Source organism: Danio aesculapii, chromosome 25 (assembly GCF_903798145.1).
Source record: "Danio aesculapii chromosome 25, fDanAes4.1, whole genome shotgun sequence".
Classification (NCBI taxonomy): Eukaryota; Metazoa; Chordata; class Actinopteri; order Cypriniformes; family Danionidae; genus Danio; species Danio aesculapii.
The window spans coordinates 28,135,080-28,152,730 of NC_079459.1; the positions used below are offsets into that span (position 1 = coordinate 28,135,080).

Here is a 17,651-nt window from a genome sequence, read left to right on the forward strand (position 1 = left end):
CAGCCAAAATCAACTATGCCCAGCTTAAACCAGGCTGGTTTTAGCTGGTTTAAGTTAATCATTTTCCAGTCTGACCACCTAAGACTAGGCTGGGAATGGCTGGAAACCAGCTTGCAAATGGCTGAAACCCCTCTAAAACAAGGCTGGTTGACCAGCTAAAACCGGCTAACCAGCTTAGGCTGCTTTAAGCTGTTTTTTTAGCAGGGAAATACTCTAGTAATCTACTATAAATACTGTAGTGTTTGAACCATATTATAGTAAATTACTTAAATTAATCTGTGGTAATTAGTTGCTATGGTAACACAACATATATTCATGTAAATAAAAGACCCAGTACCGTAGTTTTCTACAAGTACATATTATACTACAATAAGCCATATTTATTTCAGGAAATTTAAACTATAGGCTACTACAGAATTGATTAAAGTTTACCTATAGTTAATACTGCAGTATGCTCAAAGTGTTGTATTGTAAATACAACAATATATTGTATAATATAATACACTTATGTATGGTTCAAAAACACTACAATATTTTTAAAATTACTATAGTATTTTTTCGTGTGGGAATTGTCCTTTAAAAAAAACTATCGGCTAAATACTAACAGTGCTTGATCCTTATGAAAAATAACCAAGAATTTTATATAGTAAAAAATGGTGCACAGTTTTAATACAAAATACCAAGGTAAAAATATGGTAAGTGTAGCAAAACCATAGTTGCTGTGTGGTTACTATGGTTTAAATACACAAAAAAAGGTGCCCTGTGTCAACGCACTAACCTCTACAACATTTGTGCCAACGTGTACTTAACTTTTGAAAACATTAGTTGCACTGACCTGAAATGTCTAAAGTTGAGTGAACAAAAAAACTCTTGTGGAAATTGATGATACATTATCAGAACAAACCAGCCTGATCTCACAAGAAAACGTAAGTATTTTACGTTTTGTCAGTTAAGTGGCTAACTCGTACGAATTCATATGAAATTGTACAATTTTAAAAAGGAGGCGTGGCACCTAACCCCACCCCTAAACCCAACCGTCATTGGGGGATGAGCAAATCGTACTAAATTGTACGAATTAGATCATATGAATTCGTACGAATTAGCCACTAAATCAAAAAGTTACGAATTGCCGTGAGATTGTGTTGAAACAAACATAGTTCAATTGAAAAAAAAAAAAACTAAAAGAGAGACAAATGTTAACAAAACATTTTTTAGACACAGAATTAGAAACAGGACAGGAGGTAAAACAACAATAATAGTAAACAAGACAAGTATCAAAACATGGCAGGACAAACAGGGGAAAAGGCTTTGTAATGATTCACATGTGAAACATGCCTCCTGTGTTTTTTCCAATTGAACTATGTTTGTTTGTTGTTCTGATAATGTATTATTTCTTAGTACCAACTTCCAAAATAGTTTTTTGTTCACTCAACTTCAGACATTTTAGGTCAGTGCAACTGATGGAAATAAGGATAATGTTTTTTTGATGTTGTTCTACTGATTTAATTTTTTTACAGTGTATCTTAACTCCCCTTCAGGGAATACTAACTTTAGAAGCGATCTTGACTGAAATGAGGACCATAACAAATCTACATCAAGAATAGCCTACATGAAAAAAAATACTATAGTAATTTATAGTATGTGTTTTTGAACCATGTAAAGCACTTTGATCATTGGGGTAATTCTATGGCTTCTATGGTAACACAACTACTGTATACAACTATATGGTTATCACACTACATTACTACTGTAGTAAAGACTGACAGTATTTAATAGTAATCACTACTGTATACTTCATTATTAAATAACAAAGAGTTCCAAGTACTATAATATATACAGTGTACACTTTACTATAGTTTGGCTCAAAAATTATATATTACTATAATATTTTTTCATACAACTCCAGGTTCATTCACAAAGCTCTTCCCTGGTTCCCACTTCCATACAGTAAGGCTCTTGTGTGCTAAAAAGAAACGAGTGATCAATAACAGCTGCTAGTGGTATAGATGATCATCATGACACATTACATTGGAGCAGCCATAAAAATGACCAATGCAGTGGTCAGTCTCACGGGCATATTGATTTCAAGTGTAAGGCTAGACAAGATTAACCATTAGCAAGAACACAAAGTGAGGAAAAACTAGACTTAACTCTGATTCTGGCACACACAATGTGTTGAAAGGCCAGAGAAGATGTGAAAAAGGATTTTTTTTTTGGCGAGTTATAAGTGAATTGTACTTCAAAGTCCATCTAAGCGGGGGAACAAGGACCTGCTGGAGAGACAGGTAGTCAAATGTAATTCAAATTTGAGACAGCACTTGATGGATTTTATTCTATTTTCTACACTACACTCATCTCCTGTGTCATATCAGGTTTTCTCTCCCTCCATCTTCCAATCATTTTTCTATCAATTTATCCAGACTCTTTGTGGTTTAAGCATGTCTGGCAAACAGTTGAAAAAAAAAGAAAAGTCCAATTACACCAGGCTGAGAACATTTTATAAAAGACACACATGCATCTTTATTATTTATTATATTCCAGAATACTGTCTGTTTTTTAGGTGACATTTCATCCAAATGCGCTTGCACGTCTGAACAGATGAAGCAGTCCACACGTGTAGGCACACTATTTTTTTTCTTAAGCTACTCACACACAAGCAAACAACCTCCCTGCATGAAATAACCTTCCCTGATTTCATTATTCGTCAAATAGGAAGAAATGAGACATGGAATTGCTGCATTTTTCACAAGACGTGTTACAACACTGTCACCAATTGGTGAAGCCGTATAATTACACCTTCCGTTTTGATCACAGGCTAGAAAAACACACACACACATAGACATAAAGAGAGAGAGAAAGCACTGAAAATCTGATTAAGGTCGGCTCGCCTTGGCAGCCCGTGTCTTTATTTATTTATCTCAGTAAACACACGCTCACTTTATTCTGGGAATGTGAAGCGTGGCATAATTAGCAGAACATGGCTCCCTAATTGGGCTTTAATTGATATGAAGAGTGTCGCCAGGGCTGAGGCCTCACGTAGCAACACATGCTGAGCAAGTGGGCGTGGCCACGCTGTCAATCAATCCCACTGGCGCGGCTGAAGAGGAACCATTAAAATGGCCGCCTCCGACCAATTACTGACTGAGGTATGTTTCTCGAGCAGAACAGAGATATATTTTTTCTCATCATATGTTTGTAGGGCTATAAAAGGATGCTAATAATACCATGAATGTACAAATTAGTGTATGTTTTAAAGGGTGTATGTTGTATGTGTATGTTTCCCTGTCTCGCCCCTGCAGTGACTCAGTAAGTTGCTAATTTCTACCAAAAGAAGTTAACAATATGCCATTTTTTCATGTAAATGTGGGGTATTTCAGCTTCTTATCTCTGAAGCTCAGAAAAGTAGTTATAAATACACACAATAGCATTGCTAGCACTTGCTTGCAGGTGTTCAATTACTAGCAAAGGAGATAATTAACTGTTTTCTACTTGCCTGTCTCTGCAAATAGGTTTTATGACAGTGGTACAGAAACATTGATGTTATGTATTTTACTGGTCTGGCTTACACTGATTTACACTTTTTATTACATTTGAACTGTATGCAACCCAACATAAAAATAGTACTATAGGCCTAGTAATTTATAGTCTATGTTGTGTTTTTGAACCATACTATATAGTAATAAAGTAACTTTATACATTTAAACTCATGTCATTTGGTGTTACAAATGCTAAATTTAAATGGGCAATTCCACAGACAACTTTACTTGGTTGAAGGACTCCGTTAAACATCATGTGACTGAAGCCCCCTATGAAGCCCATGACGTTCACTTGTTAAGGTTTGGCTCAATTTTATTTTATTTACATCTTAATTTTTTTTTTGGAACCTTTGTAAAATTAAGTTTTGTTGTCCTTTTGTGTGACACAAATGTATAGAAAATGTCAAACAAGACATGAAACAAAATAATATTATTCATCATTCATTCATTCATTCAAAATCAACAGCACTATTTGAAGACAAGTGTCCAACGATGAAGATAAATCAATCTTACGCTGTTTTTATATCATGAAGTTTTCTTCCTTTTTTTTTTTTTGCAACTGTATGTCACACGTTATGGCACAGTTCAGAAAAAAACATATATAAAGTGAAAAAAGTGAAACTAGAGAAAGTGGAAGAATTGATATATATATATATATATATATATATAGGCACTATTTAATTGAGCTTCAAATTCCATCTAAGCAGGAGAACAAGGATTTGCTAGAGAGAAGGTTTTGTCGATCATAAAAATTTCTTTTTCAAAATTTAAGCATGTTGTTACCACAAATTATTAGTATTAATGTTATTATTACACTGTAAAACCCAATAAGTTAAATTAACTCAAACCATTTGAGGAAACCGATTGCAACAAACCATTTAAGTTCAAAAACTAATCCTAATGAGTACTGTGCTCAAATTGCTCTGTTTACTCAAATGAATTAAGTTCAAAGTAAACCCAATAAATGAAGAGAACTCAAACCAACTGAGTACTGTAAAAACACAATAAGTTAAGACAACTCAAACCATTTGAGTTAAACTAATCTATATGAGTACTGTGAACTTACCCCATTTTAGTTGTCACCTTTAAGTAATGAGTAATTTAAGTAATGAAGTATTTAATTAACTCATTACCTTTAAGTTGTCACCTTTAAGTAATGAGTAATTTAATTAATGAGGTATTTAATTAACTCATTACCTTCAACACTGAGTTTAAAACTCTTTTTCAATTGAGTAGAATTAAATTTCAGTGAATTTTGAGTTAACTACACTCATTTCATTTGATAAAGTTGACTGTTGGGTTTAACAGTGTAGTAATAATGCTACTGGTGTTTCTACAATAATTTTGTAGAAGCTTTTATTATAGTACCCTACAGGGGAATTACCAACCTACATCACACATGACGTCACATGGGTTCAACCGCGCATACCGATTGCAAAAAGAGACCAGTTGCAATAGCAAACATGTCGTGTTGTGCGGTAGGATGTCAAATTCGAAAAAAAAAAATAGAAAACAGAAATTTTACCATACAGCACAATGCCTTTAATGCCAACCGCAGACATATTTACCATACTCGTTTTTCTTGATTTTTATCTTGATTTTGCTATCGTAAATGGACCTGTCAGACGAACGCCGCTCCCTTTAATGTTAATTTTGCAGTATAACTGTGCTTATCACTGGGTGACAAGCTGTTATAATACACTGAAAGCATTATGTAAATGATATATATAATATGCAATCATCCTGAATGTTAACAAACTGGTAACTCGTCTATAGCAACTAAGGTAAAGAGGAATCAGAAGGTCATTTGCTCTACTCAAAAGTGACACTTCAGGACAGGCTAAACTTAGCCATCTTTTAAATGGAAGAAAAGGTTTTCTCCTGGGAACAAACAATCGTAAATAACACTAAAGCATACACAGCAGAAAAAAAGGGCGCACCTGCATGTCAGCATTGTGTGGACAGCTGAGTTCCTCTGGGAGCGGTGCTGCACCAAAATTCACCTCAAACGATCATTTAAGTGGCTGCTTACATCCAGGACACACACACACACACCTTGCGGCTTTCACACTCCCTTCAGGGGAAGCGCTGATGCCACACAGGCTCTCCAGCTCCCTGCCGTCACAACCTTCAAGGACACTCAAGCTCTGTTCTGAGGGCCAATTAAGCGCTTTCCTGATAGTAAATTAAAAAAAACAGTTCTCTGTTGATTTAATAACAAACTCATTAGGCTCTGCTAAAAGGACGGAACTGCCTTTTAATTAGACCCGCACCTGATTAATGCACAATTAACACTGGCAGTGCATTCATCTCCAGTCTGAATGTAAACAGTGCAGGTTCAGAAGGCTATCCGTCTAGTTCTTTGTCTGCAGAATAATGACAGAGAGCACGACCTCGGTCTCCAAACACTACTGATGTTTCGCTGTTTGCAACGCATGAATTTAATGATCTGCATACAAGTGGGCAGATAAAGTCAGAGATTTTTGCATTTGGCTGACATTAAGGCAGTCACAAATTTGCTTATTTATAAACCTGCTAAAAGTCATGCATCCATTCTTTATTTTAATATTCTTTACACCAAAACAAGCAAACAAACAAACAAAAAAAAAACATTGTTTAAAAAACCACTGACTGAAAGGTTCTTGATTTAAAGAAACACAAAAAAATGGTTCTATGAAATAGTTTCTTTTTAAAAATTGTTTAGTGCAGAATTATTACAAAATGTACTTAATTTAACACGTTTTATTACATAATAATTTGCTGTTATGTTCAATTAAAAGTAAAACTGAAAAAATTCAATTTCTGTAATTTGTAAGGCATATTTTACCTAAAAATAGGTGAAATTTTATCACCGTTTACTCACCAAGTGTGGTTACAAAAATGAGTTTCTTTCTTCTGTTAAACCCAAAAGAAGGTATTTTGAAGAAAGCTGAACATGTGTAAACATTGCCTTGCATTGCAGGAAAAAAAAATACTATGGAAGTCAATGGTTACAGGTTTCCAACATTTCTCAAAATATCTTCTTTTGTGTTTAACAGAAGAAAGAAACCCAAAAGTTAGAAATGATAACAAGATTTTGGGTGAACTATCCCTTTAAATAAAGCTAAAATATTTTATAAATACACAACTATTTTAAAAATAATACATTTTATTTACAGGGTGTTCGCAGGGTCTTAAAATTTCTTAAATTTCAAAGTCTAAATTTTAGGCCTTAAAAAGTCTTAAATTCACTGAAACATTGTGTTGAAGGTCTTAAATTTTAAGATTTAAATTTTAAACAGGTCTTATATTTCCTAGGTCCATGTACAGGTACCCAATCAGACCAACACCCATCCAATCACTAACATTAACCACCAATCACTATCAATAAAAGTTAACAAAATTTTATTTATTAACTCTATTTACAAACTCTCTTTATAGTTATATACATGGTTTAATCATCTTCCTTACAGTAACATTTTGTTTTTTTAATGTTTTAACTGGGTCATTAGAAAAACATCCTTAGCGTTTAGCCTTGTGTAAGTTTGAAATTTCATACACATTGGTCTCAAAAAGTCTTAAAATTTACTTGACAAAACCTCTAGAAACCCTGTAATTATCTTTAACAATGAAAAATATAAATTATTTTACATATTTTTATTTTTATATATATATATATATATATATACAGTTGACGTCACAATTATTAGACCCTCTAAATTATTAGCCCCCATTTTAAGTTTAATTTTTTCCCTAATTTCTGTTTAACAGAGAGATTTTTTAACACATTTCTAATCATAATAGTTTTAATAACTCATTTCTAATAACTGTTTTATTTTATCTTTGCCATGATGACAGTAAATAATATTTTACTACAGATTTTTTAAGACACTTCTATACAGCTTAAAGTGACATTTAAAGTCTTAACTAGGTTAATTAGGATAACTAGGCAGGTTAGGGTAATTAGGCAAGTTATTGTATAATGATAGTTCTGTATTATATCGAAAAAATAGCTTAAAGAGGCTAATTTTGACCTTAAATGGTTTTTAAAAATCACATACATAAATACATACATACTGTACACATCCTAGATTTAGAAAATAAATTCGAATTTTTTACTTTGCAACTGAGTTCTAGAAAAATACTAAAATGACCACCTTAAAATACCATGTAAATATATGGAAAATGCATTAAGCATAAACAAATATCATATAAATAATAATATAATAAAACTGAAATAAATAAACAAACATTCATTCACATTATTAATAACCATTCACATATGTTGTGACCCCACAGAAAGACAGACAGGCAAATGAATAGATAAACTTCAAATGAATACTTCATTTATTTAAAAAATAATACAAAATTAGAAATATAGTTGAGACATAAAAGTGACAGAATATAATGCTCTTCAAAGTATCACCACTAGAGAGCACTGTTTGCTCGTACTGTAAAAAAAAACTAGCTCCATCAAGTAGTGTTGAATTCTCCATTAGCACCTAAGGGTCCATCTTACACAAAAGTGCTTCGGTGAAGCAGCTTCGACTGTTTGATTGTCTGCAAAAATGTGAAATGTGGGAAATAAACAACCACAACTGCTAAAGTGCGAATTGGAGGGTGTGAATTTTAGTACTTTAGTTTACTTCTGAATCCATTTTGTGGATTCACCACATTTTTCAGCATCCTTGCTCAAATGCACTACGGACAAACCGAGCACCAAACCTTAATATAACCCATTTGTGTCCAGCATCTTGGAGGACACTCATCCTGGTACTTGACCCATTTTGAGACAAATCTTCAGCTCATATCAGGCTAGAGAAGATTCCCTTTAGCATTTCCTTGTGACCTCTTTCCCCTCGTTCAAGGCACTGAAATATACCTCCTGAAGTCAGGACGAAACTTGTGCTCTGAACCATGGCAGCCCTCGCTAAACGATCGTGCGTGTGCAACTTCTGGCGCCTTCCACCACATATCGGCAGACTCCATTAGCTCTGGCAGAATGTCAGGAACCACACACTTCTCAGCAATGAAGACTATGGGCAGCACTGCCAATAGCAAACCCCAGCCCACCACTCCCAGCCAATAGGATAGTCCGAGTTGAGTGACGTCATCCCTAATTTCAGATATGTGCCGATGGGTAAAGAATGCCCAGCTGAGAAAAAAGAAAAATCCTGTCGAAGGGGTGGAGAAAAGAAATGAGGATGAAGTAAAATAAATAAATAAATAAATAAATATATATATATATATATATATATATATATATATATATATACTGTCATCATTTACTGACACTTATGGAAGTCCTAAGAGGCCATGCATTCAAATATTTTTTCTATTATGTTTTCACATGATCACGACAATTATTTCATAATCTCGACATAATAAAAAGTTGTTTTCTCATAATCACGACAATTATTTCGTGATCTCGACATAATAAAAAGTTGTTTTCACATGATCGTGACAATTATTTCGTGATCTCGACATAACGAAAACTTTTCACATGATCACAATTTTCTTGCGATCTTGACGCAAGTTTTCACATGATTACGCCAATTATTTTGTGATCTCGACATAACGAAAAGTTGTTTTCACATGATTACGCCAATTATTTTGTGATCTCGACATAATAAAAAGTTGTTTTCACATGATTACGACAATTATTTTGTGATCTCAACATAACGAAAAGTTGTTTTCACATGATTACGATAATTATCTTGTGATCTCGACATAACGAAAAGTTGTTTTCACATGATAGTGACAATTACTATATGATCTCGTCATAACAAAAACTTATCACATGACCACAATTTTTTTGCGATCCTGACGTAAGTTTTCACATGATTACGACAATTATTTTGTGATTTCGACATAACGAAAAGTTGTTTTCACATGATCGAGGCAATTATTTTGTGATCTCGTCATAACGAAAACTTTTCACATGATCACAATTTTCTTGCGATCTTGACGTAAGTTTTCACATGATTACGACAATTATTTTGTGATTTCGACATAACGAAAAGTTTTTTTCTCGTTATCACAACTTAATTTTTGTAATTTTATTTATTTATGTATAAATTATTATAGTTGTTATTATTATTATTATTATTTATACTTCTATAAGGATAACGAGAAAACAAAAGAGAACAAATATTTGAATGCATGGCCTCTAAGGACTTCCGTACACACTTTAATTGCTCCTAACATTTACTAGGTTCTTCTGTTGAACACAAAAGAAGATACTCTGAAAAATGTCAGAAACCTGTACTATTAACTTGCATAGTATTTGTTTTACCTACTATGGAAGTCAATGGTTACAGATTTTCAGCTTTCTTCAAAATATATCGTTTATATTCAACAGAAAAAGATACTTAAACTGATCTGGAACCACCTGAGGGTGACTCAATTTTACATTTAGTTTGAACTACCCCTTTAAAACGGGCATATTACATTGCTAAATATCATGGTACAGACCTGTCGGTACTAGTGTGAAGATCAGCAGTGAGCTTGGGTCAAGAGCTTGGCCTGCCATCAGCAGTGATCGAGTGTTGGAGTAGGAGCGCACTGTTTGAGATGTCCAGCAGAGGGCGAGCATGAGACACAGCACTCCAGAACTGATTGACATAAGGAAAGCAACCACTGCAAAGACTCGTTCAGCCTCCATACCTGTTGAAAATACACAGGGATAGACATGCAGTTAATTTCCACAATTTACAATGAAATGGAATCAAACGATGCACTCATTGGGCCCCGAGAAAGGGTTTAGCATGAAAAGACTCTAAGCGAAAACAAGACAGAAATCCAAATTACTGAGTTACAATTTATTACAGGGTTAAATAATATGCTACTGAAAAATTGTCTAGTATGAGCAAACCTCACTCCCTGACCTCTAGCACCACTTTAGAGCTGAAGCAGTTACGTTGGTGCCTTGACCCGGGTGAAAGTGAGATTTAGGTGGGTGAACGTAGCAACAGCCAGCTAGTAAGAGTAAACCTCGGCCCCCTGATCCCAAGAGGCACAATAGCTTCTCCCATACAAGAGGTGCCTGTTCAAATCCGGCTTGGAGAAAAACCAAGTACAGCCAGACTGGTGCTGCGATCCGAATCAAGGCACATTCACATGTTGCCTCGCATTTCACTGCTCTGTGCTTCTCAGCAAGTCAATATTAGCAAAACCACCCTCAAAAATCTTCAGCTCCTCTCAGAACCATGAATGGACTACTTGTATGTATTCAACCGGTCAAAACCACATCAAATATAATTTTTTGAAGGGGACACCAGTTGCAGATTTTTAGTTTTTTTTGGTTGATTTCTTTCCCTAGGTAAGATGAAACAACTCCTCCATCCCAGTGACCTAGCTAGTAAGAGGTGATCTTTACAACCCTAATCTCCAGAGGCACACTAGAATCTGACACTAGGATGCTATGCATGTTGTTTAAGACAACCGCCTCACATGCCGGTTAGAATTCTTTTTAGAGCAAATTGGATAAACCCGAAAAGAACACACTGCTGTGGTGACCTGGATGGAAATTGCATTTGGGGTAGTAAAAAATATACAGGAAAAACTCACTCTCTGTGGCCTCAGAAGACAGACCTGCACGTCCAATGATAGAAATAATAATAAGTAGTAGTTTGAATCCCACTCAGAGTGTGTGGAGTAAAACTGAAGGGTTTATATTGGTGCCGTGACCCGGACATGAGTGGAGGGGGTTTGAGTGTAAAAAAGGCTAGCTATTAAAAGTAAAGCTTACTCCCCTGGACTGATGAGGGCCATTAAAGACTAGTGACAGAGACTGTGGCCTTTAATGTACAGTAGTCAACATTCAAAGTGAATCAAAAATGTTTTTCAAAATTGTTCTAAGAAAAAATTGGTGTAGTTTTAGGACAACTTTGATAAAAGGTGATGATCCACTTCAAATGTTGACTACTGTATTTGTTAGTGTGCCTGCTCCCCATGCCAAAGATGGTGGTCCGGACCAATAGAACTTATGCATTATCATTAGTACAGTGACCTGGATGGGAGTGAGGTTAAGGGTGTGAGTGTAATGGAAACCAGCTAGCAAGAAATATTCAAGAAAACCTCACTATGCTCTACTCAAAAGAGCACACTAGCTCGAGGCTGCTGTCTACAGTGTCCTTATTAATGCACACCTGCCATGTCGAATACTGGTTCAAATCCCATTTGGAGCAGGCAAGTAGAACCTGAGAGGTGCTGCGACCTGAATGAGTGTGAGGTTTAAGGAGGGCAGTGATATATTAGACCACAAAATATAAGATTTCACACTAAATTATATGCAAAAATGGTTAGCTCTCAAGTGAAATTTGTAAGTGCTGTTTAACAGAATATTTTCAACACATTTTAAACATAATAGTGTTACTAACTATTTTATAATAACATTTTTCTTTTGTTTTTGCCATGACAGTACATACATAATATTTTACTAGTTATTTATCAAGATTTTAGTGTTCAGCTTAAAACGCAAGTTAAACACTTAACTAAGTTAATTAGATTAACTGGGGAAGTTGGATAACAGTGGTTGGTTCCAGTGTGCGAATTATACATTGACGATCAGGGGGGCCAACTGTTTAGTTTAGTTTGTGTAATACATGCATCAGTCATTTAAGTATTTATTTTTAGTTACGTCTAGTTTATTAATAAAACTTATTTAATTTTTAGCATTTTGAGGGATATTTAGTGTATTCTGCCCTACAGTATTCTCTGTTACTGTAGGTTAAACTACAACGATGTGTCTAATTTGACTATTTCAGGGTAAATCTAGATACAAACACCTATTTTACAAGAAAACAAAGTCTTGTGAACACGATGTCTATATCTAGGCTCCAGATCTGCCAATTTCAGACTTGTTTCTCGAACAGACTGATTGGCGAGATTATGCATTCACAATGATTTAAACCATTATAGGGGTGGTCAAATGTATATTATATTATCTCATATTTTAATTATATAGATCAGAGTGAAATATTTCTCTGTATTAAGGGACTGACCCCCCATATATCTTGTTTCGACCTCCTTTAGGGGGATCAAGTGTTAATTAGAGGGGTCAAACCCCCCTGTAATTCCCACCTTGGTTGGTTCTGTAGCCAACTGAAAACAGATATTTCTTAAATGGGCTAATAGTATTGATATGTTTTAATAATAATAAAAATAAACCAGTTTTTTTTTCTCTAGAGGATTATAGGAAACAGTGAAAATGTCCTTGTTCCTTTAAACATCATTTGTGAAATATTTAAAAATCTATACAAATTTCACAAGAGAGCTAAAAGATTGCCTTCAACTTCAAATCTCTGTGTAATTGATGTCTATAAGTGGGATTCAGTCATTTTATTTTATTAACATAGTTTTATTAACAAACTTTTTATTATCATCATATTTGTGTTCCACAGCTGAGTCAAACAGATGTGGAAAGACGTAGAACTGAGTAAAAAAAAAAGAGACAATTTTCATGCGGCTGTACTAGCCCTTTAAGAACATCTTGTGTAAATCAATAACAAGAAATTTCAGTCTGAGTGTTTAAAGAACGTTTCATTTTGGAACTGCTCAAAACTAAACTGATTCAACATTACTTCATGCTCTCTATATGGGGAAAACCAGACAGGCTATAACTAATAAAACATTCAAGCAATGCAAGCTCAACGTGTCATGGCCTGTCTGCTGCAGCCCACCGAAGTGTAGAAACCCCTCCAACACAAAACCAAATCATTATATTACACCGACGTTGGAAATTCAACATTCACATATTCCCACACATTTCACTGCTCTGTGCTTCTCAGCAGGTCAAAACTTGCAAAAATTCCTTTCAAAGCTTTCAGTTCCCATCAGGCCAGTGGCCAGATTTATTAATAATCAGAAAAGCAATGTTCTTATGAAAGGCTCGAACAGGAAGACACGAAACAGTGCAGCTTTTACTATTTTTGACTCACAGAGGCCACATAATTCAAGTTTGTAATTCTAATAAGCACTCATGTAAATTGAATGACACCAATATACTTGAATATATTTAGACAGGTCAAAACCGAAACAGATATGGAGGCGTAATGCACATATTCATTCTTGAGGGGGCACCAGTTGATTCATTTCGTTCTCAATGTCGAGATAAAAGATAACTCCCACTACTTGTTGTTTAGCATGTATGGCAAACTATTAACAATTTATATAACAATATTATATACAGGGTTCATACACATTTTTACTACTAAAATCCCATGACTTTTCCAAGACTTTCAAGTCAATTTTCATGACCTAATATTTCATGCAATGTTTACATATGCATGGTAAAAGAAAAACAAAGCATGTTAATATTTATTACAGCATATCGTAAAACATGCAGCAATCTATTTAGTTTCAATTTATATTTATATCTATGCAAAACTGATTTAGATAATGCTTACACCACACTAATAATGTGAGAGTATGTGATTGGCAAAGGACAGAGAAGAAGTAAAGACAACTAGCTTATATTCAAGTATACCGATATCTATTTTCCATGACTTTTCCAAAACTTTGTGGATTTTTCCATGTCAAAATTCCATGATTTTTTCCAGTTTTTCCATGACCGCATGAACCCTGTATATATTTTCTAAAATAGCAAGATATACTGTATTTACCAATTTTCTATTCTATATATTTTTTAAATAGCTCTTTATATATTATTGATAGAATATTACATAAAATAACAATATAAAATATCATAGTTACTTTACTAATTGTTTTTATTCTATATCTTAAAAACTGTAAATTAAAATGTAGCATTATTAAAATAATATTATACACAATATCATAGTTATCGATCTTATAATTATCCATACATTATATAGTTATTTTATGATTCTGTTTTTCTAATAGATACATTTAGATACAGCCCTTTATATTATAGTATATTATAAATACGGCACTATATTATAAAAACAGTGTCCGCTGCGTAAAACATATGCTGGATAAGTTGGCGGTTTATTCCGCTGTGGCGACCCCTGATTAATAAAGGGACTAAGCCGAAAAGAAAATGAATAAATAAAGTAATTAATTATATTATAGTATTCCATGGTCTGTTGAAATTCTTGATTCTGATTGGCTGGAGGGTGTGCATTATTTTCGTTGAAACGCACAGGTAGTTACAGTCATAGACATTAGCTTATAATAGATAGACTCCGCCAGTGCATCGTGTGGTTCTTTGCCTTCACGTCGTGCATTAAAATCCTTTAAAGCATGGCAAGCTGTTGATTATCCCTTACTTATATTCATTCATTCATTTCTTTTCGGCTTAGTCCCTTTATTAATCCGGGGTTGCCACAGCGGAATGAACCGCCAACTCATCCAGCATGTGTTTTACGCTGTGGATGCCCTTCCAGCTGCAACCCATCACTGGGAAATATCAATACACACTCATTCACACACACACACTACGGACAATTTTGCTTACCCAATTCACCTAGAGCGCATGTTTTTGGACTTTTGGGGAAACCGGAGCATCCGGAGGAACCCCACACAAACACAGGGAGAACATGCAAACTCCACATAGAAATGCCAACTGACCCAGCTAGGGCTCGAACCAGCGACCTTCTTGCTGTAAGGCGATTATGCTGCCCCCTTTACTTATATTATCAATTTATTTTATTTTCGGTTTAGTCCCTTTATTAATCAGGGGTCGCCACAGTGGAATGAACCACCAACTTATCCAGCACATGTTTTACGCAGTGGATGCCCTTCCAGCTGCAACACAACACTGGGAAATACTTATCTTATATTATATTATATTCCTATTTCATAACCATTTTTTATATTATTTTATGTAAATTTTGAATGAAACTTTTGAATAATTTTTTATTACAAGAGATGTAAGAAAAGCAGTCACAGACCTTTAGCAATGTCCTCATCAGTCCATCTGTCCTCTGTTCTTGTCTCATTACCGGTCCACAAACCCCTGTCACTGAGCCAACGAGGTGTCCAGATCGCATAGTTGATACACAAACAGCCCATCAAACCAAGACATGACTCAAAAAAGCGAAAGCGACTCCTCGAGTCCACCAGTTCTGGTCCGAACATTTTTCTGATGACAAAAAAAACACGATATTTACACATAATAAAGTTGACAATATAGCTGGAAATTGAATTTCAGTCATTACAGTTGGTAATTCTGTGATCATTGATGGATTTCCTTACCTTGGATAGATGTGTAGTCACTAAAATGTCTTCAAATGACAAGATATTTGGTTCTGTTCCGTACGGCGACTGTGAGTGATCACGTTTAAACCTGAGAGTGACTGAAACGAGTGTTATGAGGATGTACAAACTAGTTTTTCTTCACTTCCACCTCACAGCACTGTAATATGACACTCTAAAGATTTCCCTCAGCCCACGGTGGAGACCCACTCGCAATGGAAACTCCCCCTCTCATAAACACACACACACATGCAGCGAGTGGTTAAATTCCCCCAGAAACCCATGTGAGTCAGTGGGGTTTGTGAAGTGAAAGTGATATTTTATAAATCAGTTTACTGTGCTCAGAGGTGAATTTGTAGCTTGTTTCTGTAAGATTTGCATCACATATACACTCCCCAGTCATATTACAGCTGATTTGCAAGCATGTAATCAGCCAATCACAAGGCAGCAGCAACTCAATACGTTTATGCATGTAGAAGTGAACAAAACAAGCTGCTGAAAGTCAATCTGTGCATCAAAATGTGGAAGAAAGTTGATTCAAAAGGGACACTCCACTTAAAAAAACAAAATAGGTAAAATTGTACAAGTCACTCATAGTTTAACAGTTGAGTTTTACAAATTTTGAATGCATTCAGCCGATCTCTGGGTCTAAAGGGAACACTTTTTTAACTTAGCTTAGCATAAATCATTGAATTGGATTAGACCATTAGCATTTAGTTTTGAAAAACTCCAAAAAAAAAAAAAAAATTTTTTTATAATTTTTCTATTTAAAGCTGGACTTCTGTAGATGCATCATGTACTAAGACGGCAATATTTGTTTGCTTTTCTCACATTTTTACATGGTGATTTTGAACTCTGAACGCTGATGCTTCAGCCAAAATATTCTTAACCACACCCCTCTTACCGTTAGTTTGCTATAAAGGAGTGATGCGCAACAAGAAAGAACCTGCCCCCTACTCAATATTCCATTTCAGTTGGACGTACATCAACAAACTGGAATCAAAGTCTCTGCAATATCCGGTTCACCCAGATGTTAACAATTTGAAGGCTTCTGATTGTGTATCACATCATTCCATGTAACTATGCCTTAACTTAAGTCGTGACGTATCGGTAACATGAAATACTGTTTCTGGGTCCAAGCTTCTACCTATTTGAATTGAGAAAGTATTTGTTTATGACCATATTTAAGTCATATCACACATCAAAGTGAATTTTTAAATCAAATCATGGTGTACATAACAGTCTCTGGACATGCTGCATCACAAATCCCAAAATTTTAACAATTTATAAAAAAAATTATCAGGCATGGTCTGATAATCTGATATTAGGCATGGATAAATACATTGTGATCATGATTTTCTAAGTATTACAGCGCTTTGTAAATGTTTATTATTACCATTTGTTGAGTCTCCCCATACAGTTTGATAGAGCGCTTGGACCCGGAAGCCGATTCGTGTGACATCACACTTAACAAGCAGATGGAGAGCAGTGCATTTCAAATGGGATATAACACACTTACAGAACACTTCAGAGTGAAAACAAATTATAGCTGCCATATTGACGTGTCATTCCATATGGAAGTGTCCAAAACTAAACTAGCCAGTTCCAAGGGCCCTGATGAAGGATTTTGAAAGGGTACAACCAATGGACACTTCGATCCATGATCCATAGTGCAAGGTTCAAATTAGAAGGGCTCATGCCTATGCTCTTATCCAGTGTTTCCCAACCTTGTTCCTAAAGGCACACCAACAGTACGCATTTTCAACCTCTCCCTAATCAATCAGACCTGAATCAAGTCATCAGACCATTAAGCTTGATTTATACTTTGGCTGACGCTGCATTGCGCACCTCCGCTGACTGCGCACACAACTCATGAAATGCACAAGGCTTTTATACTTGATGCATTCGCCATTGTGATATTCTTTAAAACGACAGGGGGCGGTCAAAAGAAATTGACCG

General features: G+C 35.1%; 1 protein-coding gene across 1 annotated transcript; it reads right to left on the bottom strand.

The window, feature by feature from the left end:
• Positions 1-7,901: 7,901 nt before the first annotated feature.
• Positions 7,902-15,841, bottom strand: si:ch211-256a21.4 (uncharacterized). Its single transcript, XM_056452046.1, has 4 exons — positions 15,693-15,841; positions 15,389-15,579; positions 9,990-10,181; positions 7,902-8,689 (listed from the first exon to the last, which is right to left on the bottom strand). Exons 2-4 carry the CDS (start codon positions 15,573-15,575, stop codon positions 8,379-8,381), a joined length of 690 nt encoding a protein of 229 aa, XP_056308021.1. The 5' UTR covers positions 15,576-15,579; positions 15,693-15,841; the 3' UTR covers positions 7,902-8,378.
• Positions 15,842-17,651: the final 1,810 nt, after the last annotated feature.